The 25,412-nt window shown below is 45.2% G+C and overlaps 1 protein-coding gene across 1 annotated transcript; it reads left to right on the plus strand.

The window, feature by feature from the left end:
• Positions 1 to 24,873, plus strand: RCN2 (reticulocalbin 2). Its single transcript, XM_029066299.2, has 7 exons — positions 1 to 259; positions 5,796 to 5,901; positions 12,217 to 12,413; positions 18,541 to 18,654; positions 19,432 to 19,528; positions 23,218 to 23,360; positions 24,053 to 24,873. Exons 1-7 carry the CDS (start codon positions 77 to 79, stop codon positions 24,203 to 24,205), a joined length of 993 nt encoding a protein of 330 aa, XP_028922132.1. The 5' UTR covers positions 1 to 76; the 3' UTR covers positions 24,206 to 24,873.
• Positions 24,874 to 25,412: the final 539 nt, after the last annotated feature.

Here is a 25,412-nt window from a genome sequence, read left to right on the forward strand (position 1 = left end):
GGGGCGGGCGGGGTGCGGAGCCGCCGATCGACTCTTGTTCCCCCGTCGTCCAGCGGCCGTCGGTCGTTTGGCGGCGATGCAGCTCGGCCGCGGGGCCGTGGTGCTCCTGGGGCTGCTGGTCGGGGGGTGGGCGGCGGCGGCGGGCGCCGGCGGGGAGGCGGAGGAGGAGGAGCAGCAGCAGCAAGAGCAGCAGGAGCAGCACTACCCGCGGGGCGAGCACCGCTCCGACTACGATCGGGAGGCGCTGCTGGGTGGCCAGGTGAGCCAGCGCGCCGGCTTCTGCGCACGCGCGCCGCGCTCCCCCCCCCCCCACACCGGTCCTTCTGCGCACGCGCGCCGCGTGCCTGTTCCCCCTGCCCTTCTGCGCAAGCGCGCCGCGGGCCCCCCCCCCCGGGCCTTTCTGCGCATGCGCCCCCCTCGCCTCTCTCCTCTCCCCCCCCCCCCCCGGCCCTTCTGCGCACGCGCGCCGCTCGCTTTGTCCCGGGACAAAAGGGGGGGAGAGCTGAGGGGCAGCGAGGCCTGGGGGGTTTTCATTCATTCAGTCATTCATTCATTCCTATTTAATAATAATGTTGGTATTTGTCAAGCGCCTATTATGTGCCAAGCACTGTTCTAAGCGCTGGGAGAGATCCAGGGTCATCAGGTGGTCCCACGTGGGGCGCCCAGTCTTCAGCCCCATTTGACAGATGAGGGAACTGAGCCCCAGAGAATAATAATAATAATTGTGGTATTTGTTAAGCGCTTACTATGTGCTGAGCACTGTTCTAAGCGATGGGGGAATACAAGGTAACCAGGTAGTCCCACATGAGGCTCACAGTCTTCATCCCCATTTGACAGATGAGGGAACTGAGGCACAGAGAATAATAATAATTATGGTATTTGTTAAGCGCTTACTATGTGCTGAGCACTGTTCTAAGCGATGGGGGAAAATACAAGGTCATCAGGTTGTCCCACGTGAGGCTCACAGTCTTCATCCCCATTTGACAGATGAGGGAACTGAGGCCCAGGGAATAATAATAATAATGCTGGTATTTGTTAAGCGCTTACTATGTGCAGAGCACTGTTCTAAGCGCTGGGGTAGATACAGGGGAATGAGGTTGTCCCACATGAGGCTCACAGTCTTCAGCCCCATTTTACAGAGGAGGTAACTGAGGCCCAGAGAAGTGAAGTGACTATAATGATGGCATTTGTTAAGCGCTTACTATGTGTCAAACACTGTTCTAAACGCTGGAGAGGATACAAGGTCATCATGTTGTCCCCCGTGGGGCTCACAGTCTTCATCCCCATTTGACAGATGAGGGAACTGAAGCCCAGAGACGTGAAATGACTTGCCCACAGTCACACAGCTAACAAGGGGCAGAGTTGGGATTCGAACCCATGACCTCGGACTCCCAAACCCGGGCTCTTTCCACTAAGCCAAGCTGCTTCTCTACAATGTTGGTACTTAAGCGCTTACTATGTGCAGAGCACTGTTCTAAGCTCTGGGGTAGATAGTCATCAGGTTGTTCATTCATTCATTCAATAGTATTTATTGAGCGCTTACTATGTGCAGAGCACTGTACTAAGCGCTTGGGATGAACAAGTCGGCAACAGATAGAGACAGTCCCTGCCGTTTGACGGGCTTACAGTCTAATTGGGGGAGACGGACAGACGAGAACAATGGCACTAAACAGCGTCAAGGGGAAGAACATCTCATAAAAACAATGGCAACTAAATAGAATCAAGGCGATGTACAATTCATTAACAAAATAAATAGGGTAACGAAAATATATACAGTTGAGCGGACGAGTACGGTGCTGTGGGGATGGGAAGGGAGAGGTGGAGGAGCAGAGGGAAAAGGGGAAAATGAGGCTTTAGCTGCGGAGAGGTAAAGGGGGGATGGCAGAGGGAGTAGAGGGGGAAGAGGAGCTCAGTCTGGGAAGGGCTCTTGGAGGAGGTGATTTTTAAGTAAGGTTTTGAAGAGGGAAAGAGAATCAGTTTGGCGGAGGTGAGGAGGGAGGGCGTTCCGGGACCGCGGGAGGACGTGACCCAGGGGTCGACGGCGGGATAGGCGAGACCGAGGGACGGCGAGGAGGTGGGCGGCGGAGGAGCGGAGCGTGCGGGGTGGGCGGTAGAAAGAGAGGAGGGAGGAGAGGTAGGAAGGGGCAAGGTGACGGAGAGCCTCGAAGCCTAGAGTGAGGAGTTTTTGTTTGGAGCGGAGGTCGATAGGCAACCACTGGAGTTGTTTAAGAAGGGGAGTGACATGCCCAGATCGTTTCTGCAGGAAGATGAGCCGGGCAGCGGAGTGAAGAATAGACCGGAGCGGGGCGAGAGAGGAGGAAGGGAGGTCAGAGAGAAGGCTGACACAGTAGTCTAGCCGGGATATAACGAGAGCCCGTAATAGTAAGGTAGCCGTTTGGGTGGAGAGGAAAGGGCGGATCTTGGCGATATTGTAGAGGTGAAACCGGCAGGTCTCGGTAACGGATAGGATGCGTGGGGTGAACGAGAGGGACGAGTCAAGGATGACACCGAGATTGCGGGCCTGCGGGACGGGAAGGATGGTCGTGCCATCCACGGTGATGGAGAAGTCTGGGAGCGGACCGGGCTTGGGAGGGAAGATGAGGAGCTCAGTCTTGCTCATGTTGAGTTTTAGGTGGCGGGCCGACATCCAGGTGGAGACGTCCCGGAGGCAGGAGGAGATGCGAGCCTGAAGGGAGGGGGAGAGGACAGGGGCGGAGATGTAGATCTGCGTGTCATCTGCGTAGAGATGGTAGTCAAAGCCGTGAGAGCGAATGAGTTCACCGAGGGAGTGAGTGTAAATGGAGAACAGAAGAGGGCCAAGAACTGACCCTTGAGGAACTCCAACAGTTAAAGGATGGGAGGGGGAGGAGGCTCCAGCGTAGGAGACCGAGAATGATCGGCCAGAGAGGTAAGAGGAGAACCAGGAGAGGACAGAGTCCGTGAAGCCAAGGTGAGATAAGGTATGGAGGAGGAGGGGATGGTCGACAGTGTAGGGGATGGTCGACAGGTTGTCCCACATGAGGCTCACAGTTAATCCCCATTTTATAGATGAGGGAACTGAGGCCCAGAGAAGTGCAGTGACTTGCCCACAGTCACCCAGCTGACAAAGGGCAGAGCTGGGATTCGAACCCATGACCTCTGACTCACGCTGCTTCTCTATATCATTTATAATAATAATAATGATGGTATCAGTTAAGTGCTTACTATGTGCAAAGCACTGTTCTAAGCGCCGGGGTGGACGCCAGCCCATCAGGTTGTCCCGCATGGGCCTCACAGGCTTCATCCCCATTGTCCAGCTGAGGGTACTGAGGCCCAGGGAAGTGACTTGCCCAAAAATCACATAGCTGGCAAGTGGCGGAGCCGGGATCAGAACCCGTGACCTCTGACTCCCAAACCTGGGCTTGCTCCACAAAACCATGCTGCTTCTTTTGTTTTGAGTGCTTACTGTGTGCAGAACACTGTACTAAGCGCTTGGAAAATACAATAATAATGTTGGCAGTTAAGCGCTTACTATGTGCAGAGCACTGTTCTAAGCGCTGGGGTAGACACAGGGGAATCAGGTTGTCCCACGTGGGGCTCACAGTCTTAATCCCCATTTTACAGATGAGGTAACTGAGGCACAGAGAAGTGAAGTGATTTGCCCGCAGTCACACAGCTGACAAGTGGCAGAGCTGGGATTTGAACTCATGACCTCTGACTCCAAAGCCCATGCTCTTTCCACTGAGCCACGCTGCTTCTCTACTATACAGAAGTAGAGTCAGTCCCCGATCACTTACAGTCTGGAGGGGACTGTCTTCGTTGTTATTATTGTGATGTATTTGAATGGCATATTTGTATATAGTATTTAGAGTATTATAGTACTCTATTTTATTAATGATGTGCCTGTGTCTATGATTCTATTTATCTTGATGTGATTGACCCCTGACTACTTGTTTTATCGTCTGTCTCCCCAATTTGGACTGTGAGCCCATTGTTGGGCAGGGATTATCTCTATCTGTTGCTGAATTGTACTTTCCAAGCACTTAGTACAGTGCTCTGCACACAGTAAGGGCTCAATAAATACAAATGAATGATGGTCCTTGTTAAGCACTTACCCCTTTACTAAGCGCTGGGGCGGATACAAACAGATCGGGTTGGACACAGTCCCTGTCCCATGTGGGGCTCACAGTCTTAATCCCCATTTTACAGATGAGGTAACTGAGGCACAGAGAAACAAAGTGGCTTGCCCAAGTTCACACAGCAGACAAGTGGCAGAGTTGAGATGAGAAGCAGCGTGGCTCAGTGGAAAGAGCACAGGCTTTGGAGTCAGAGGTCATGGGTTCGAATCCCGGCTGGGCCCCTTGTCAGATGTGTCACTGTGGGCAAGTCACAACTTCTCTGTGCCTCAGTTCCCTCATCTGTAAAATGGGGATTAAGACTGTGAGCCCCACGTGGGACAACCTGATTCCCCTGTGTCTCCCCCAACGCTTAGAACAGTGCTCGGCACATAGGAAGCGCTTAACGAATACCCACATTATTAACCCATGACCTTTTGACTCCCAGACTCGGCTCTAGCCACTACGTCCTGCTGTCTTCTCCGTCGTCGCTTTCACGAGCCCCCTTATGGCTCAGGCTTCGGCAGGGTTGGCCGCTTTAGGCTGGGGGAGTGTGAGGTGAAAGAATTTACAACTGTTACCTCAGTAAAGCACCAGCGAGGCACAGCTTCTTCCAAAAAGCCAGCCACTCTATCCTCCAACTATTAATTATTGGTGGTATTTAAGGGCTTGCTTTGTACCAAGCACTCTTCTAAGCCCTGGGGGGGTTACAAGCAAATGGAGTTGGTCACAGTTCCTGTCCCACATGGTGCTCACGGTCTCAATCCCCATTTTACAGATGAGGGAACTGAGGCACAGAGAAGTGAAGCGATTTGACCAAGGTCACCCAGCAGACAAGTGGCAGAGCTGGGATTAGAACCCATGACCTTCTGACTTCCAGGCCTGTGCTCTATCCACTGCACCATGCAGCGTGGCTCAGTGGAAAGAGCCCGGGCTTGGGAGTCAGAGGTCATGCGTTCAAATCCCGGCTCTGCCACTTGTCAGCTGTGTGACTGTGGGCAGGTCACTTCACTTCTCTGTGCCTCAGTTACCTCATCTGGAAAATGGGGATTAACCGTGAGCCTCACGTGGGACAACCCGATTACCCTGTATCTACCCCAGCGCTTAGAACCGTGCTCTGCGCATAGTAAGCGCTTAACAAATACCAACATTATTATTATCTGAGGAGGTCGGAGTTAGTACTGAGCACTTAATAAGGGGCTCTGGACACAGTAAGCACCCAGTAAATACGATTGAGAAGCGCAGTGGATAGAGCATAGGTCTGGGAGTCAGGAGGTCATGAGTTCTAATCCCAGCTCTGCCACTCGTCTGCTGTGTGACCTTGGACAAGACACTTCACTTTCACTTCTCTGTGCCTCAGTTCCCTTATCTGTAAAATGAGACTGGGAGACAAGGACTGTGTCCAACCCAACTGCCTTGTGCCTGCTCCAGCGCTTAATACACTGTCTAGCACATAGTAAGCACTTAATTCCACAATTAACTGAAGGAAGGAAGGGGTCCCTTTCGGATTTAGGGGAGGATGGTGGCCCTCTCAGGGTCCACCTTTCCCCATCCCAGAATTGGAAGGGTCAATCTAGGGCGGCCTGCTGGAAAATACAAAAGAGCCGCTGTCTCCTCTGCAGACTCGGGCTTCAACTGTGCAAAAGTTGGTCCGCACCCGTCCCTCTCCCCTAACTCCTCGGATTTCTCCTCCTAAAAAAGGAAGAAGCAGATGAATACGATAAGCTCGCCCCAGAAGAGCAACAGAAAAGACTGAAAGCAATCATAAAGAAGATAGACTTGGACTCGGATGGCTTACTTACGGACGGTAAGGACATCTCACTCTAACTGCGAGAATAGCAGCTCCCTTGGAGACGGTGCCACGTAAACCTTTTGAGAGAGCGCGCCTGTTAAACGTGGATATTTTCCTTTATAGTTTTTCCAGAAGCAGGACAGTTTGAGGGGTAAGGAAGAATCAGAGATGTCTTGTGGCTCAGTTAACCCTTAGGATGTGTTTTGAATGTACTTGTTGCTAATGTAAATACCTTAGTCCTTCTTTTATAAAGTTTTTTTAAAAAGCAAGCTGTGAACCTTCTTTTTTTTTGGGAACGTTAAGGGATTCAATTCTGCTTGGAAACATGATTTAAAAAGTTCTGGCGTGAACATAAAAATAGGTAAACGTATTTGAAAATATATATACTTATGTGATGCAAATTAACAGTTCATCACTCGCAGGGGCAAGCTGGGCGGTGGCCGTCGGCAGCAGAAAAAAGCCCGCCGTGGCCAGTCCGGAACATACAAACTAAACTGACAGCCGGGCCACTTCTACTTTAGGGAAGCAGCGTGGCTCAGTGGAAAGAGCCTGGGCTTCGGAGTCAGAAGTCATGGGTTCGACTCCCGGCTCTGCCACTTGTCAGCTGGGTGACTGTGGGCAAGTCACTTAACTTCTCTGTGCCTCAGTTACCTCATCTGTAAAATGGGGATTAACTGTGAGCCTCACATGGGACAACCTGATAACCCTGTATCTACCCCAGCGCTTACGCTTAGAACAGTGCTCTGCACATAGTAAGCGCTTAACAAATACCAACATTATTATTATTATTCAACTGCAAATCGACCCATTTCTAGGCAGCTGGAGTGGTAGCTCCGTGTCTTGGAAAGGAGGCCGTTAACTCCCCAACTGCCTCTTGGTGAGGCCCCAGGTGTGAGTCAGTCATATTTACTAGCGCTTACTATGTGCCTAGCACTGTACTAAGCTCTCGAGAGTACAGTATAACAGACACACTTCCTGCTCACAGTGAGCTTGCAGTTTAGAGGGGGTTTTCTCTACCAGTTATATAGCGGGACTGTCACCGGAGTAACTTGCCTAGGTCCCAGAAGTAACTTGCAATGCCTCTGACCTTCCCCACTCCTCAAGAACCTCCAGTGGTTGCCCATACACGTCAAACAGAAGATCTTCACTGTCGGTTTGGTTGCCCATACACGTCAAGCAGAAGATCTGCACCGTCGGTTTTAAAGCACTCAATCACCTTGCCCCCTCTTACCTCACCTTGCTACTCTCCTACTACAACCCGACCCGCACCCTTTACTCCTCTAATGCTGACTTTGTCACTATACCTCGATGTCTTCTATCTCAACGCCGACATCTCCCCCCACATCCTACCTCTGGCCTGGAACGCCGTCCCTTTTCATGTCCAACTGACAATTACTCTCCCTCCTCCACCCCCAAAGCCTTATTGAAGGCACATCTCCAAGGACTACCCTGACTACGCTCTCTTTTCCTTTTCTTCCACTTCGCCGCGACTTGTTCCCTTAATTCAGCCTCACCTCCCAGCCCCACAGCACTTAGGTACATATTTGTCATTTATTTAGTTATATTAATGTCCGTCTCTCTTAGACTGAACCTCGTGGGCAGGGAATGTGTCTGTTATATTGTACTCCCCCAAGGACTTAATACAGTATTCTACGCAGCTGTATCGCTCAGTAAATAGCAGCGTGGCTCAGTGACAAGAGCCCGGGCTTGGGAGTCAGAGGTCACGGGTTCAAATCCCCGGTCTGCTACTTGTCAGCTGTGTGACTGTGGGCAAGTCACTTCACTTCTCTGTGCCTCAGTTCCCTCATCTGTAAAATGGGGATGAAGACTGTGAGCCTCACGGGACAACCTGGTTACCGTATATCTACCCCAGCGCTTAGAACAGTGCCCTGCACATAGTAAACACTTAACAAATACCAACATTATTAAATACGATTGACTGACTGACTTGCAACTTATATTTACCCTCAAAGGACCAGGAGTGGCCTGGGCAATCTAGTCAGTATTCAGCCATGAAAACTGAACTGCGGGTAATTCTCAACATCTCTCCACCTTTAGCTCTACTTAAACTCAAATGACTGAATGACTAAAGCAATCATTTTAAACACAGGCGATGTCCAGCAACTCCTATATTGTAGTTTTATTATCTCCAAAGCGCTTAGTACAGGGCTGTATACACAGCGCTCAAGTAATACCACTGATTGATTCATTATATGCTTACCTTTGAGCATATCGATAAGGAGAGCTCAACCTTCACCTAGGGAGCCTCCGAAGTAGAGGCAGAGATGAAAAAGCCAACTAATATCATGAGTGCAAACTCAGGTCTTGTATTTATGTGTTTACTTTCCCAAGTGTGTAGTACAGTGTATTGCGATCAGCAGCATTACTAGTATCTACGGTAAGTCAAGTAAGAGTGACCTAATCAAATTGGTGCCCTTAGGGCCGAAGGTAAAACAGGCTTGGGTTCAAATATGGAGATTGATCAGGTTCTTTAACAAGTATGTTACAGACCTAAACGGCACAGAGAAGTTCCCCATTGATCACTCATCTCTGGTATTAAGCATTTTCTGTGTGCAGAATACTGTTGTAAGTGCTTGGGAGATCACACTACAGTAGTTTGTAGATGTGATTCCTCCCTTCAAGGGGCTTTACATTCTAATGGGAGAGGCAGACATCTAAAATGAATGATGATAGGGAAAATGTAGATTGTAAGGATGTGTATAAGTTTTTTGTAGGGTTGGGGTGGGGTGAGTATCAAATTGTTTAAAGGTGATGCATAAGGGAGGGTGTTGGTGTTGGGGAAGGCCTGGAGAAGATGGTGATTTTTTTGTTTGTTTCATATTGGTGGGACTGGAGTTCTTATAGACCTTCTTAGTATTTCAGGTTTGCGGTGGTAACCAGAGTTCCCTCCAGCCTTTCCCAGGATTTGAACAGTGCAGGGGTAGACCCGCTTTGCCTTACTGCTGTGTTCTTAGGAGGGGTGTTGTCATGGTTCTCTTGTCTCTAGGTCAGAACATGGTGTTCTGCCAACAGCTCCTTTTGCCAGGCTCCCAAGACCAGGTACACAGCAGGCAGAGATTATACCTTGACTTTTGTTTTCATTATGTCATTAGTTCTCCTAGATCTGTTAACACGGGGCGTTCTAACCTGTGGATCGCAATACAACCAGGGACAGATAGTCTCTGCAGCTTCCAGCTCTAGCGGAGGCTTGATTCTATTCCCCTCTTTTCCTCTTCTTGTCTCAGGGCTGCTTCTTTGTCCCCCTGCGTTCCTTTGCACTCATTCGAATAAGCGTCAGCTCCTCCACGTCAATTAATGAGTCAGTCACTGGTATCTGAGTACTTACCGTGGACTGAGTACTGTACTAAAGTGCTTGGGAGAGTACAATACAACAGAGTTGGTAGACACACTGTCTTCCCACAAGGAGTTTACAGTCTAGAGGATTTTAGAGGCATTGAAATAAATTACACATAGGAGAAATGGCAGGGTATAAGGATGTGTGCACAAGTGCAGTAGGACTCTGGGTGAATATAAAGTTCTTAAGGAGTATACCTGATCAGTCTCCATATTTGAACCCAAGCCTGTTTTACCTTCGGCCCTAAGGGCACCAATTTGATTAGGTCACTCTTACTAGACTTACCGTAGATACTAGTAATGCTGCTGATCGCAATACACTGTACATACCCCGAGCTTACCGTCTCGAGTGCATAGGTGATGCAGGAGAAAGTGCAAATAGGGAAATGAGGGCCTAGCTGGGGGAGGCCTCTTGAGATTTTAAGAGGATTTTGAATCAACCGATGGTATTTGTTGATTAATTGAGCACTTGTGTGCAGAGCACCATACTAAATGCTTGGAAGCCTATAGTACAACAGAGTTGATAGACACACTCCCTGCCTACAGTGAGCTTTGTAGCCTAGAGGGAGAGACAGACAATAATATAAATACATTATGGATATGTATGTAAGTGCTGTAGGGCTGAGGGTGGGTTGAATACCAAGTGCTCAAAGGGTGCAGGCCCTAGTGCATAAATGATGCAGAAGGGAGTGGGAGATAAAAGTGGGGCTTAGTCGGGGAAGGCCTCTTGAAGGAGATGTGCCTTCAATGAGGCTTTGAAGTGGGGAAGAGTGATTGCCTGTCAGATCTGAGGAGGGAGGGCGTTCTAGGCCAGAAGCAGGACTTGGGCCAGGGGTCGGTGGTGAGACAGGCTAGACCGAGGCACAGTGAGAAGGGTAACACTAGAGGAGCGAAGTGTGTGGGCTGGACTGTAGGAGAATAGCGGGGTGAGGCAGAAGGGGCCAAGGTGATGGAATGCTTTAAAGCCAGTCGTGAGGAGTTTGTTGCAGAGGTGGGTGGGCAACTACTGGAGTTTTTTGACGATTGGGGAAATACGTCCTGAAAAGGTTTTTGTAGAAGAATGATCCGAGGAGCAGAGTGAAGTGTGGACTGGAGTGGGGAGAGGCAGGAGGCTGGAAGGTCAGCAAGGAGGCTGATGCAGTAATCCAGGTGGTATAGGATCAGCGATTATTTTAACTTGGTTTGGATGGAGAGGAAAGGGTGAATTTTAGCGATATTGTGAAGGTGGGACCCAGAGGATTTAGTGATCGATTGAATCTGTGGATTGATGGAGAGAGAGAAGTCAAGGATAAAGCCAAGGTTATGGACTTTTGAGACAGGAAGGAGGGTGGTGCCGTCTACAGTGATGGGAAAGTCCGGGAGGACAGGATTTGGGTGGGAAGATGAGGAGTTCAGTTTTGGACATGTTAAGCTTGAGGCGACTAGAGTACAACCAAGTAGAGACGTCTTGAAGGCAAGTGGAAATGCGAGATTGCAGAGGGGGAGAGAGATCAGGGCTGGAGACGAAGAGGAAAGGGTGCATTCTAGAGACGTAGCAAAAGTAGAATCAATGCTTTTCTTTACCTGTTTGCTAACTTCAGGAATGTCCTGAAAATATCTTGACTCATTTTTTTTGTTTTTGCATCTCCGAGTATCTTGTTCCACTCTGATAATCTCGACAAACATTTTAAGGTTGGGTTGCCTGGAACTTGAAGGGCTAAATTTGCAATGTATAAGCTACCAGTGGGCTCCCTCGAGTCAAACAGAGGTCAGTGGTCTTGAGGCAGTAGGGCTCCTATAATTGGGTGAAGCCCCCACTTTGGGGAATTTAATAGGAAAACTGATCTTCTGAACCAAAACATGCAGCTCGTGTCTCCCCACTCCTCAACGACCTCCAGTCGTTGCCTATCCACTTCTGCATCAAACAGAAATTCCTTAGCATTGACTTTAAAACAATCGGTTCGCCTCGTCTCACTAATCTCCTCTTACAACCCATCCCGCACACTCTGCTCCTCTAGTGCCAGCTTACTCACTGTGCCCCCATCTCAACTGTCTTGCCGCCAACCCCTTTTCCACGGTTTCCCCCTAGTCTGGAACTCCCTCCCCTTCCATTTACACCAGATCACCACTCTCTCCACCTTCAAAGCATTACGGCGGTCACATCTCCTCCGAAGCCCTCTTTTCCCCATCTCGCTCTTTCTGTATCTATGCGCTTCAATCTGTGACCTTTGGACACTTGATATTCGTTTCGCCCCCCACTCCACAGCACTATGCACATCTTTAAATAGGATATTATGAATTATTTGAGTTAATGTCTGCCTCCCATTCTAGCCTGTAAGCTCATTATGGGCAGGGAATGTGTTTGCTAATTCTTCTGTATTGTATTAAGCGCTTGGTAGAGTACAGTGCTCTGCACAAAGTAAGCGCTCAATAAATGCGACTGGTTGATCTCTTCTGTGTTCTAAATGCTGACTTAGCAGTCAAGTGCATCAGTAGGCTAGAAACTAGTTATCGTGGTTTTCTTACAAGCTGGATTTGAGAGGGCTTTGAAGGAAGCTTGTCGAATGAAGTGCCTACTGTGAAACTAACTTTCCCCTGTAGATATGAATCATCACTTCTTTTTGCTTCCTGATGCCGCTTCTTTTCCTGAATCCAATAGACTACAATCCCACCTCATAACGCAAGCCTTCCCTGACTAGTTCCTGGCAATTCCTCCTAGCTTGAGCACTTTTGCGCATATGCTAGTCAACTGTACATTCAATTACTTGAATAACTATTCGTAAGTATTTTAATTTCTGTCTTTTCCCATTTAGAGTACAAGCTCCTTCTGGACAGGTAATGTCTTTGTTTTGTGCTTAGTTTAGCGCAATTGCCCTACAATGGATACTCAGTCAATATTACCAACTGTAATGAGTGATTATTTGTATTTTACCGAGCAGGCAAATATTTAACAACTCACACTAAGGCCTCTTTCCCTGTTGTGGACAATCTTGACAGACGAACTCAGTTCCTGGATCCAGCTATCTTTTAAACATTATGCTATGCAAGAAGCGAAACAGCAGTTTGTCGAATACGATAAAGATGGTGATGGAGTTGTCACGTGGGAGGAGTACAATATTCAAATGTACGACCGTGTGATTGACTTTGACGAGAACACTGTCCTGGACGATGCAGAAGAGGAATCTTTTAGACAGGTAAATATCTGTATTCGAAGTTATGACTGCACTTGGCTTCCCTCTTTTGTCCTCCATAAATGATCACAAGTCATCTATGAGCCGGTCCTGTATTGCCTAAGGGAGCATTCATTCCTTTCTCTCCTTTTTTGCCCGTCTCTGGAGCAAAACTACATTGCTAGGATTTTATTCTGAGCTATCTTAACATTGCTTGTAAATAGTCATAAAAACCAACTCATACCCTTTTTTGAAGGAAGCTAGAGGAATAAAGTCCATATGGAAAGCATGTAATTTAAATCATTTTTTTCTTTATAGATGTCAGACTACATTGATAACAAACTAGGTCAAACTATGTTCAGCAAGCTCTCCTCTTTAATTTTTCCATTCAAATTGCTCTTTTCTTTCCAGACTTTAGCACTGGGCAGACTTCAGAGGCAGTTCACCTTACAAAGGTCACTTTCACAAATCTAAAAAATTCTAGAAGTGAGGAAATCTGCGAAGATAAGAGCCTTAACAGATAGAGTTTGTAGCAGAGGAGCCAACCTGGGGTTCCATCGCCACATGTGGCAAGAAGGGGCTTCCATTTAACAGTGTATTCACCTTCAGACTCCACAAATAAGGGTGGATTTTTATTTATTAGCCTTCTCTCCCTACCCTCCCAGCCCCCAAGCGCAAGTGGTAGCCTGTTGGCCTTATTCCCAGACCAACTTGGTTGGGGCTAACTATGGCCAGAGAAGAGGAGAGAACTGGAGGAAGGTGGAGATAGTGAGAAGTGCTGTTCTCTTACTGTACTTCCAAAGAGGTAAGGCCTCTAGACAACCGCCTATCCAGCCCTGCTGGTTTATGGCTACTAGCCATTGACTTGGAGGGGTCATCCACCTTAATCACTGGTGGAGTGGCATTTGTGAGTACACTGGATTCCAAGTTTTTAGCAATAGAACACTTATTACCTAGTACGCTATTGTAGAGTTCCTGCAATGTCCATTAGGACCAAAATACCCATTGTCTTAAATTCTATAAAAGTTTAAAGCTGCATTGTAAGTCTGTTGTGATCCTGATAACTATTTTATAATATGGGTCTATTTTCCTACACTATTGTTTTTCAGCACAATAACAACCTTATCAGTCATGAACTTTAAGATATGGAAAAGAGGCACAGATTTCTTCACTGCTTGTTCTCCCATACCTTCTGCCAAAAGAACAGAGAAAGTTCTCTCTCTGTGGGTAAAGGTTATTAAAATCTCGCAGTTGTGTAGTTCCACTTTAGAAAAGCATATTATGTTCAAGAGACTTAAAGTGAGAGATACTTGTAGAAGAAATGTGGGGCTGACTTCTAGCTGACTAAGCTATTTATGCAGATAAAAGCCCTGTATTTAAGGATAAGAAAGATAGCTCAATCAGTGACAGATATTGAGTGCTTACTGTGTGCAGAGCATTGGGCTAAGCGCAAGAGAAAGTAAGTGCATCAGAGTTGATAGACATTCCCTGCCCACAGCAAGCTTACAGTCTAAAGAGATCTTATTCACAACTGTCTGCTGTAGAAAAATGTATTCTGAACCTTTTGGCTCTCGATTTGTCAAGGCAGGTTATCCAGTTTGCAAATAAATTGTTCCCATTGTGCCTCTCCCAACTGCAGCCCTTTGTGATAAGGTTCTTATTCATTCATTCTCTCAATCTTATTCATTGAGCGCTTCCTGGGTGCAAAGCACTGTACTAAGTGCTTGGGAGAGAACAATATAGCAGACACATTCCTGCCCACAATAAGCTCACAGCCTAGAGGGGGGACAGACCATTAATATAAATAGGTAAATTACAGATCTATACAAATGTGCTGTGGGGATGGGAGGGAGGATGAATGAAGGAACAAGTAAGAGCGGCAGAGAAGGGGGTGGGAGAAGAAAGGAGGGCTTAGACAGAGAAGGTTAGATCGATAATAACTATTAGTCAGTGGGGCCTCAGTCTGTGGGGAGAGGCAGTGAAACTCCAGTCTTGTACTTCTCATTAGTCACCAGAGCAAGGGCCAGGTGGGTAAAGAGGCAGAAATGGCCAAAATGAGATTTAAGGTCTCCTGTTGGGCTTTAGCCTTCCAGTCACGATCCCTCAATGGTATCTATTGAACTCTTAATGTTTCCAAAGAGTATAGTACCACAGAGTTGCTAGACCCATGCCCTGCTTATAGTCTGGGTGGGGGAGACTGAAATTGAAATAAATTGAGGGGTAAGTACGGAAGTGCTGTGGGGTTGAGGGTGGGGTTAATATGAAGTGCTTAAAGCATTCAGATCCAAGTGCAGAGACGATGCAGAAGAGAGAGGGGATTGGAGAAATGAGGACTTAATTGGGAAAGACCTCAGGGGAGATGTGGTTTTTGGAGGGCTTTGAAGGTGGGGAGAGTGGTGGTCTGTCAGTTATAAAAGGGGAAGGAGTTCCAGGTCAGTGGGGAAGATGTGGGCAAAGGGGTTGGTGGCATAAAAGACAAGATTAAGGTACAGTGAGTAGATTGGAGTTAAGGGAGCAGAGTCTGCAACCCCTTCCGTCCATAGAGAAGCAGCATGGCTCAATGGAAAGAGCACAGGCTTAGGAGTCAGAGGCATAGGTTCTAATCCCGGCTCCGCCACCTGTCGTCTGTGTGACTTTGGGCAAGTCACTTCACTTCTCTGGGCTTCAGTTACCTCATCTATAAAATGGGGATTAAAACTGTGAGCCTCACATGGGACAACCTGATTACCCTGTATCTTTCCCAGGACTTAGTGCTCTGAACTTTGCTCTTAACAAATACCGACATTATTATTATATGAACGGAGACTTAGCAGTGATTAGAAAAATAGTCCAAAGGGGTCTGTGACTGTTCACCAAAATAAAGCCTTGGAAATACAGAACCAGCTTCTGAAATACTCTCTAGAGATACTCTCTAGAAGTAGCTCTCTCTCTTTTTGGCAGGCTTTCAACCTTTGTCATCTCATGCCAAACCAGAACCTTTAATAATCGATGCTGAGTGTCTTCAAAGTGTACCAAGCTAACTTCATTTTACAGAACAATAGTAATTGAGAGCGGGAGTAAAGGAAACAAGTAGTGAGGGTAACCTGGGGGTGGGGAGGTACCTTAACTTTTCCAGACCACTGATCTTTAGTGACTTTGATCAGGTTCTTGATCTGCCTTTCAGTTCTGAACACTTTGCTGACCATTCGTGCTTCCAATGAAGTACACAAAAAGGACCCCAGTGACCTAAGCTTAAATGGTTCCAGCCTCAGGCTGCCCAGCTAAGCAAGCTTTGATCCTCTGGAGGCTGCCCAGCATCTTCCTGTTCCTGCCATTGATGTAGGGGTGCACCTGGCCCATATTTAGCAGAATCTGCAAGCCATGAGAGTAGGTGGCATTCTAGTGGCACGCATTTGGGTCAGAGTGCTCGGACCAGTCCAACCGGCTGCCCCAGGGTCAAGGGGAGGAGAAGGCTTGCACCATTCCCGAAATGAGAACAGTCCAAGCTTGGGGCCCTCAGGGGGTGGTGCAGTCCCATCTGGATGAGTGTATGGGTTCGCTGATACCGGCCCTGGGAGTGATTAAGCCCTTCTCCCACTGCAAGAGCTTGGCAGGTTTCCATAACTTTATTCTCCCCTGTTAAGCAGGGGGTGACAGGAATCTCGGCGATCTCTGAAACAAGTAGCAAAATGTAGGAGCTTCAGTTAATTTTTGGTGTGCCCAAACAATGCAAAATGGCAGCTCGAGACGACTGGTAGTCCGTAGCTTGATTGGAATACAGTGAGGCAAAAATGAGCCCGGAAAATAGTTTTTTGCTTTAAAAATAATTCTTAGGAGCAGTTCAAGGCTGCAGGTTGCAGGCAAACACTAAATCTATATTGATAATTAAAAGCAAGTGAATTTTTGGAGAAAATCAGTCTCAACCTGATTCATCTGTTGCCAGGTAGAAAGTGCAGCAGAACTCAAGAGTATTCACCCTTTTAGTGTGAAGTGCTGGGAGCACTAAAGCCATTTTTCGGGTAATGACAAACCCTACTCAGCACTCCTGAAGAGGGTGATAAAGTCTTTCGCACTCAATTTTTTTCCCCAAGTCATTTGTCCTATATTCTAATAGCCGTGGCGTGTTGATTCATCTCTTAATGATATGAGTTTACGTATCTCTAATCAAGACGAGAGGGTCCACATACATCATATAGCACATTCTTCAGTGTAAAGTTGTTTATCTACCAAAAGGTGGCAGTTTTGTTCCTCCCAAATTCTCAAGCAGAACTGAAATCTGCCCTTATATTGTGAAGAATCTTTCACTGGAGGTGAATTTTACTCCATTCTTAGCCTAACATGTCTTTGCATCCCCATCCAGACACTCATGACAGTTAAACCTTGAGTTTTGAGATTCCCTCAACCTCAAGTAAGCTCTGTCCTCTACTCCAAAGTGGATTGCTTTAACGTCGGAGGTGGAGATTACTCGCCTTTTTATCTCCCCTATGCTTATTATTTTGCATGCTCAGCAACGTGGTTCAGTGGAAAGAGCCCGGGCTTGGGAGTCAGAGGTCATGAGCTCTAATCCCGGCTCCGCCACTGGTCAGCTGTGTGACTTTGGGCAAGTCACTTCACTTCTCTGGGCCCCAGTTACCTCATCTGTAAAATGGGGATTACGACTGAGGCCCATGTGGGACGACATGATCACCTTGTATTGTACCCCCCAATGCTTAGAAAAGTGCTTTGCACAATGTAAGCGCTTAAATACCACCATTATGACGACATACGGTTCTTAAGTAATGCAGGAAAGCTTCCAATTTTACATATTGTAAAGTGGTTTTTGTTAAAATGCTTACAAGTAGAGATCTATTGGATGCCATTTTAATAGGATAGACTATTATGAACCAAAAACTTCCTCCCAAAATTTCAACTTGAGACACTCGGCCCAAATTTGAGAGTCTGCTTAAACTTGAATCTTTTTACTCCACCTGAAAGATCTTGTCAAAGGGAAATGAAGGCATTCAATATTTGATGACTAACAATAAGTGCGACCCAAGTGCAGAAGTACAATACAGTCAGATGAGACACAATCTTTGTCACATTTTGCGAACATTGAGGCTTAGAAAAGATAAGCGATTTACCCAAGATCACACAGCGGGCAGGGGCTGAGCTGGGTTTAGAGCCCAAGTCTCCTGACTCCAAATCCTGTGCTCTTTCCACTAGGCCAGAGAGTTTAAAAAGAACTGGAATCTTCTTTTCTTTACCTACTCTTCTCCCTAACCCCAGCACAGCAAATGCACCATTCAACTTAAAATTCAAGAAGAAAAGTCCAGGGCAAGAATCCTTTATTTGGAAATCTTGAAGAGACAGTCCACTAGAAAATGTATTTCTAGGTTTCTCCCTCTCTACCCCCTTCTTTAGGTAGGTTAGGATAATTGTCCTATTTTGTTACAATTCCAGATATCTTTAAATGCTCTTTTCTGAGAAAACATAACAGAGTTAAGTAGATTACAGGTCAATCAGTGAAAAGAAAGTTTGTGGCCTTTTTTGGACTCTATTTGTATCTTCACCTGTATTTAGATTGCTAATACTCAATGTGCAAATTAGGCTGTACATCACAGGGGCAATGGTATGTTGTTGTTTTTTTAATGGCATTTGTAAAGCACTTAAGTGTGGGGTAGAATACAAAATAATTAGATTGGACTCAGTCTCTGACCTACATTGGGCTCAGAATCACATTGGGCTCAGAATCTTAATTCCCATTTCACAGATAAGGAAACCAAGGTACAGAGAAGTCAAGTGATTTGTCCAAGGAAACACAGTAGACAAGTGGTGGAGCTGGGACTAGAACCCAGGTCCTCTGACTCCTAGGCCTATACTTTTCCACTAGGCCACACTTCTTCTAAATTCAGTAAGATGAGGTGATGGAAGAGACTAGACTATTCTTTCAAACATATGGCACCATCTCAGTAGCAGTGGATGTAACTGTTTTTTAAAAAAACTGTGTTCAAGATCTAGGTATCTGACATAAGTATCCAAGGGACCTATAGTTATGTTATTGCTGCTTCCTCCGGAATCTACGCTCATGTACAGGGGCAAAGAGGATTACGGTAAATAGTGCTTAATCATGACTAGAAAAAGTGATACACTTTATGGAGGTCTAATCGTTTTGTCTTTTTCTTCCTAATTTAAGCTTCATCTGAAGGACAAGAAACGTTTTGAAAAAGCTAACCGCGATTCCATTCCTGGTTTGAATCTGGTTGAATTTATTGCTTTTGAGCACCCGGAAGAAGTTGATTATATGACGGTAAGGAAGAATGTGACTTTGCAGGGGCTGATTTAGACACCAAATTATTTAAACCATTTTAGCCAGGCTTTGCTTTCTAAGGCATGCACCAATACTATGTAAGAAAGGTTGTGAGAAAACATATGCATTTGAATGATAAATGTCAACACAGAGCCATAATCTGGGCTGGAAAAACAAGGGGCGAGAGGAAGCATTCAAATAATACTTTCTCACCAGCTCCAGCCCAAGCACTGTACTTCCTAGGAAGATTTCCCTAGCTTGTTTCCCTTTTATGTTTGCATCCAGAAATAAGTAGCTCTGAGGGCATGCGTGTATGTGAGTGAATTAGCAATGTGTTTTAAACTTCTCTTCCCACTACTCACCTAACCTAACAAGCCTTTATTTAGGGAAAGAAGTGATCCATTCTCAGTTATTTTCTCATGGATAGGAGTGAGGAATTGACGGACTCACTTTTTCTGGGGGTGAGGGCTATGTATGTCAGACTGACAAATAGTAGCAAGTCTTTTTCTAAAATTGTGGTGGGTGTGAGTCACAGCATATCCCATGGTGAGGGGGAAGGGAAGAGAGGGTCAACACTGTCAGAATAGATCCTTCTTAAGAGTTTATTCTCCTCAACAGTTATAGTTGTATACCACGGCTGTCTTGCTAGAGTAGATGGACCAAAAGATATTAAGTGGGGGAAGAAGCACAGTGTATGGATTAGGAAGCTAGTGAATACATTCAGCATCTGGCTATTTATACTAATTGGTTTGGTTTGTCTCTAATGAATGTGCATAGGAATTTGTCATTCAAGAGGCTCTAGATGAACATGACAAAAATGCTGATGGATTTGTTAGCTTGGAGGAATTCCTTGGCGATTACAGACGAGACTCAAGTAAGTAAATAGTGAGGGTGGGAGAGTGTGGGGTTGAGAAAGTGGTGGTCCCATTTACGGGCTGAATGGGAAGCCTTTATCTGGGGGAATAGGTGATGGCAGAAAGCATTCATTAGATCTTGCTGACTTCTTGATTTGGGTGAGGGCTATTTCTGCCAAAGTAATTGCAGTGGAAAGTGGAAAGTTAGGTGCATCTCTGAACTCTGATCTTATTCTCTGTTTCAGTTCACTCCTGGAATAAAAGAAATTCACAGAACTGATCTGATTGAGGGAGTGAGTAAAGATTCAGTTGGGGGAAGAAAGCAGGTGTCAATCTTTAAAGTAAAATTCTGGGTGTAGGGAAATAACTCATATGAGAAGACCCGTATCAAAAGCCTATGGTTCGAATTGTTTTGATGTTAGCTCCTCGTATTATATGTGGATTTGGTGGAATTTCCTCATGCTGCAGCTTTTAGTATATTTTTCATAATTTCTGTGGTGGTAAAGCATCTGCCACTTATTTAAACTCATTTAAAAATTTGCCAGGATCACTCGCCTTGTACAAACCTGTGCTTTTAAATCAACTGAGTGTGAGATGTGCTATAAGGTATATATGTCATAGAATTAGATTTATACTGCCAGTTTAGAAACATAGAACTTATAGACCAGAACTTGGATTTGAAATGGAAAGATCTTGCCACAAAAAAGTAGCAAAAGATAACCAGGCTTATAAAAAAAAAATGCTGTCTTGTGCATTCAGTGGGGAGTACATAGATTGTGTAGCTTACATTTTCTTGAGGACAATGGTTTTTCTTAAATCCATGATGGAATGCCTAAGCTATTTTTAAGAAGCCTGGAAAGAGGGGCCACACTTTCTATGCTCTCCCACTGACACCTTTAATCCTCTTGGCCAAGGTAATAGTATTTGAGCAGTGAACTGAGTTTTTTGGGAAGTACGAAACAAGGAAATGCAAGGTGGGGGTTAACAATATATACAGGCACACAAAAATTCTGAGGATGGTACCAAAGTGTTGGAGATTTGTACTGGTGGGTTGTGTGGCTTGGAGCATGGGAACCAACCAGGGAAGGCTTATAGGAGGAAGCGGGATTCTAGGAGTGCTTTGACTGAGATAGGGGCAGCAGTCGTCTTTGTGCCCTTATCTGCCAAATGGAGATTCAGTATCTTTTCTCCCTCCTACTTAGAATGCGAGCCTCCTATGGGACCTGATTATCTTGTGTCTGCCCCAGCACTTAGTACATTAGTACTTAGCACTTAGTACAGAATGATTTGCTGCTCAATCTATTGAATAGGAGAGAGAGGGGTGGGAAGTTATTGCTGCCTCCACAGTCTATCAGTTATTCACTGACTACCTTCAGTGTGCAAAATGCTGTACTAAGCACTTAAGAGGATACAGTAGAGATGTGGAAGGCACGATCCCTTCCTAAAGGAGCTTAGTCTAGCTGAGAGACAGATGCAAAATTTACAGGTAGGAGAAAAAAGAGTGGATATGAAGTTGAATAAGTGCTTGAATAGGGTCTGTAAGAATATGTACAGAGCGTCTTTGGCAAGTTGTAAGCACGGAAGTTCTGAGAAGGTGGTTGGTGCCCATATAAGGATATATTGCAGTTTCGGGAGCTCCCATTAGGGAGAAAATGGATCACTTCTGAAGTTTATTTTAGATTGGGCGTTCAGGGTATGGATTTTTCAGGTTTGAAGGAGTGCATCCTTTCGGGGGGTGGTTCTAGGCAAATTGCTTAATTTTTCCTTTAAGATTTGAGGGCAAGCATTTCTTTGTATTTTACACCTTTCTAGCATCTGCAGATGGATGTGCAGCATCACCCTCCACTCCTTGCTGCCTTTCAATTCTTAAAATCAACCTGTCAATCCTACTGGTGGAGTTTGTTTTTTAAACTATCTCCCAGATAATGGTAACTGTGGTATTTGATGATAATAATAATAACAACAACAATGGTGTTTGTTAAGCACTTACCATGTGCCAAGCACTGTTCTAAGCGCTGGGAGAGATACAAGGTAATCAGCTTGTCCCACATGGGGCTCACAGTCTCGATCCCCATTTTACAGATGAGGAACCGAGGCACAGAGAAGTTAAGTGACTTGCCCAAAGTCACAGAGCTGACAAGTGGCGGAGCCAGGAATAGACCCCATACCTGTGCTCTATCCACTAACCTGAAGCACTTACTATGTGCCAGACATTGTACTAAGCGCTGGGGTAGCTATGGGTCAATCAGATTGAACACAATCCATGACCCACATGAAGATCACCCTTAATCCTCATTTTACAGATGACGTATCTGAGGCACAGAGAAGTTAAGTGAACTTACCCAAAGTCACACAGCAGGCAAGCAGAGGAGTCAGAATTTGAACCCAGGTCCTCAGTCCCAGGCCCATGCTCTATCCACTAGGCCATGCTGCTTTTCAGTATGTCCCTTTCCCTCAACTCTGGTCATGTCACCGCTACGTCTCCCCCCTGATGTCTCATCTTCACCCCAGTCGATACTTCTCAGATCACCTTCTTGAGGTGTTGGGTAGCCCACAGTTCTTTCTTCTACACTGTCCCCTGACTTCCTCTGTCTCACTACATTTAGCGAAACGTCTGACAACTGGCTTCTAGGTTCTCCACCAATTTTATCTCCCCTTACCTAGCTATTCTTCTCTGTCAATTCCCCAACTTGTCCTCTCTGTCTTTTTGCTGTTACTTCCTGTAAACTCTTCCCCCTTCCATTCTTTCCATTCATTCATTCTGTTCCCCACGCCTGGAACCCTCTTCCTCCCCAAATGAGACCACCACTCTACCAACATTCAAAGCCTTCCTAAAATCCCTTTTCAAGCCTTCCATGCCTAATTCCCAATACCCTAAAGCTATGTACCTTTGTCTACCAACTCTAATACTTATGAACTTACGCTCAGCACTCTTGTATATATATTTGTTCAATTTGACTACTCTAGTTAAATATTTCTGTCTTCGTCAGAGTGTAAGCTCCTTGGAAGCAGGAAACATGTCACTAGTTTTGAACTCGCCAAAAGCCAGGTGCAGTGCACCAAGAAGATGCTCCGTAAATACTTGAATTGCTACTTCTAAATGGTGAAAAACCATTTGCTCTCAACTACTTGTTTGAATGTGTAACATTCAAGGTTAAGGCACCCATGCCTATTTAGGTCATTAATTCCAGGACATTAAAATCCAAAACTTAACTCTTGGATCTTGGTCTTGAACTAAAAGCTGTGGTGGATTCAGAACAGAAAGCATTCAAGGGTAAGCAGAAATGCATTGGTATCAGTGTCCCAAGGAAACTTTCCCCAGGAAAGTTCATTTGACACATTTAAGTGATGGAACCTTCCAGGTGTCAGTAGCATAAACTATTTTGGAATAGGGCAGAAGGGGTAAAATCAGCTATGGAGCACAAGTAGGAAGAAGTAATTAAAGTTTAAATTTTGATGTATGGGCAGGGATTCTGTTGCCGAATTGTACATTCCAAGCGCTTAGTACAGTGCTCTGCACATAGTAAGTGCTCAATACTATTGAATGAATGAATATGTAATGCATTTTTTTTAAAAAAAGGTAGCAATCATGTTCAAAGCCCTAAAAATTCTAAGTTGTGTACAATTAGACCTCATGATGTATTAGATTAACTGTTCCATACGGTGGTTGCTCTGGCGATTAACTAGTCTCATTTTTTTTCATTTTAAGCTGCAAGCGAAGATCCAGAATGGATACTTGTTGAAAAAGACCGATTTGTGAACGATTATGATAAAGACAGTGATGGCAAACTCGATCATCAAGAACTCTTATCTTGGGTGGTACCCAATAATCAGGGAATTGCCCAGGAAGAGGTAAGAAGAGTTCATTTACATTCATCGTTCTTTTAACTTTCCAATTAGTTTAACATAGCATCTCATTAGTCAACCCTCTTTCATTTTAGTTCTTGTACATAAAACAGGGTACAAAGATCTCAGTAACTAGGAGTTCTGATGTGTAGTCATTGAGGATTAATATTTCAAAAGGATGAGATCTAAACCGAATGTGAGCCCCTTTTTGTATTGCCTGGTCAGTTTATTTTAGATGGGGCATTACATCTGCTCGTCGGGAGCAGGGAATGTCACTGTGTACTATACTTTCCCAAGGGCTTAGTATAGTGCTCTGCACACAGTAGGCACTCAAATTCTACTGAATGAATCCACGGCTGCATTCTTAATTAGTGCCAGTGTAGATTTTGTAGCCCATGGGAGCAGCTCTTATTTCTGAAGTGCCTTTATTCTAAGGGACTCAGAGGATGAGCTCATAAAAAGAGAGGGGCAGGACTGGAGCACCTCACTTCAAGGAGAGGGAAACTGCTTTCCTCCACCCCGATAGTGTGTTGGTTCAGAGAAGATATAGGGCAGTTGATTAAAGTGGCTGGGTACACATGAGTTTAGGGCCTAAGCCAGACTTAAGTGCCATAGTTTTCTTTAGTTGTTTTGTAATTAGCACCTGCGTAATGTGGGCTGTCAGCATTCAATGTTAAACTTGAAATCTTTTATTGAAGGCTCTTCATCTAATCGAAGAAATGGACTTGAATGGTGACAAAAAGCTCTCCGAAGCAGAGATTCTTGAAAATCAGGACTTGTTCCTTACCAGCGAAGCCACAGATTATGGCAGACAGCTCCATGACAAACACTTCTACCATGATGAGCTTTAGTTCCTGTGCAATCCTGCCTCTTGAGTCCTTATTTACAGTACTCAAAACTCTGTAACTGTTACCTACTTCACTTTGTGATAATAGCAATGTTTTGCATTTTAAGACTTTACTGTACTTAGCACTCTTTCAAAGATGAAACCTCTTCTTAAATATTTATTTCAACTAATATTTAAGTGCAACATTAATATCTTGTTCTCTGACAAAGTAAAATTACAATTCCTAAATACTGCAATCTTGTTAGTACTGTATTGAGGAATTTGAGGCGCATGGGAATACTTGAAGAAAACGGAGGATTTGAATCACTCCTGAACATTATGGAAGTAAGTGACTGAGATAACAGTAGTTTTTGGGATTTGCTTAAGTAGGAGGTTTAATATTTTTGACAAGGGAGGGTGAACGGGCAGTGTTTAGGTTTAGTGTTGGTTTAAAAACCTTTAAAGAAACCTTCTGAAGGACTTATACCTCATGCATTTGTTGAGAAGTTCTCATTAGTTTTAAAATGGTTTCTATAAAGGTTTTATTGTATGAAATAGAACTTTATATTTTTGCATATGTATAGATAGTAATTATATTTAATGTACAAGTCTATAGCATTATGGTGTGAAATTTAACATTGTCCAGAGCCCTTGGCATTTTTGACTGATTAAAAAAGTAAATGATCCACTTTTCTTATATTTCTATGTTTTTCTGTAAATGACAAACTTGAGAACAATACCAAAATGTGGTTTTCCCCTTGTGAAAAGTCAGTAAGGTCATCCATTTCTAACTAGAAAAAAAAAGCTAACACTTTAGAAGCAATATAAAATACCACCAGGCATGATGCTTTTTCTTTGTTTTGGGGGTTTTGGGGTTGGGGGAGGTGGTATCTCTTTGAAGCCTTAGTGCTTATATTTCTTGCTTTGATAAAAACATCAGGTATCACAATATGGGCATTCTGAAATGCTTGACCACAAATGTTCATTTAGAAAGTCTCAAAGCTAGGGGAGCAGGAAACTAACTTTTTAATAATATTCCATTGAGTCTTCATGTGATCTAGGTGCAAGGTCACTAATGACAAGCACATCTAACATCCTCTGTCCGGGCTGCAGTCATCCTCCCAGGCTTGCCGTAGGTTCACTTTGGAGGAGGAGGAGGAGAAGCTCTGAGCAACCACCAAATCAATCAATCAGTGGTATTTATTGAGCACTTACTATGTGCAGAGCACTGT

The sequence above is a fragment of the Ornithorhynchus anatinus genome, chromosome 5 (assembly GCF_004115215.2).
Source record: "Ornithorhynchus anatinus isolate Pmale09 chromosome 5, mOrnAna1.pri.v4, whole genome shotgun sequence".
Classification (NCBI taxonomy): domain Eukaryota; kingdom Metazoa; phylum Chordata; class Mammalia; order Monotremata; family Ornithorhynchidae; genus Ornithorhynchus; species Ornithorhynchus anatinus.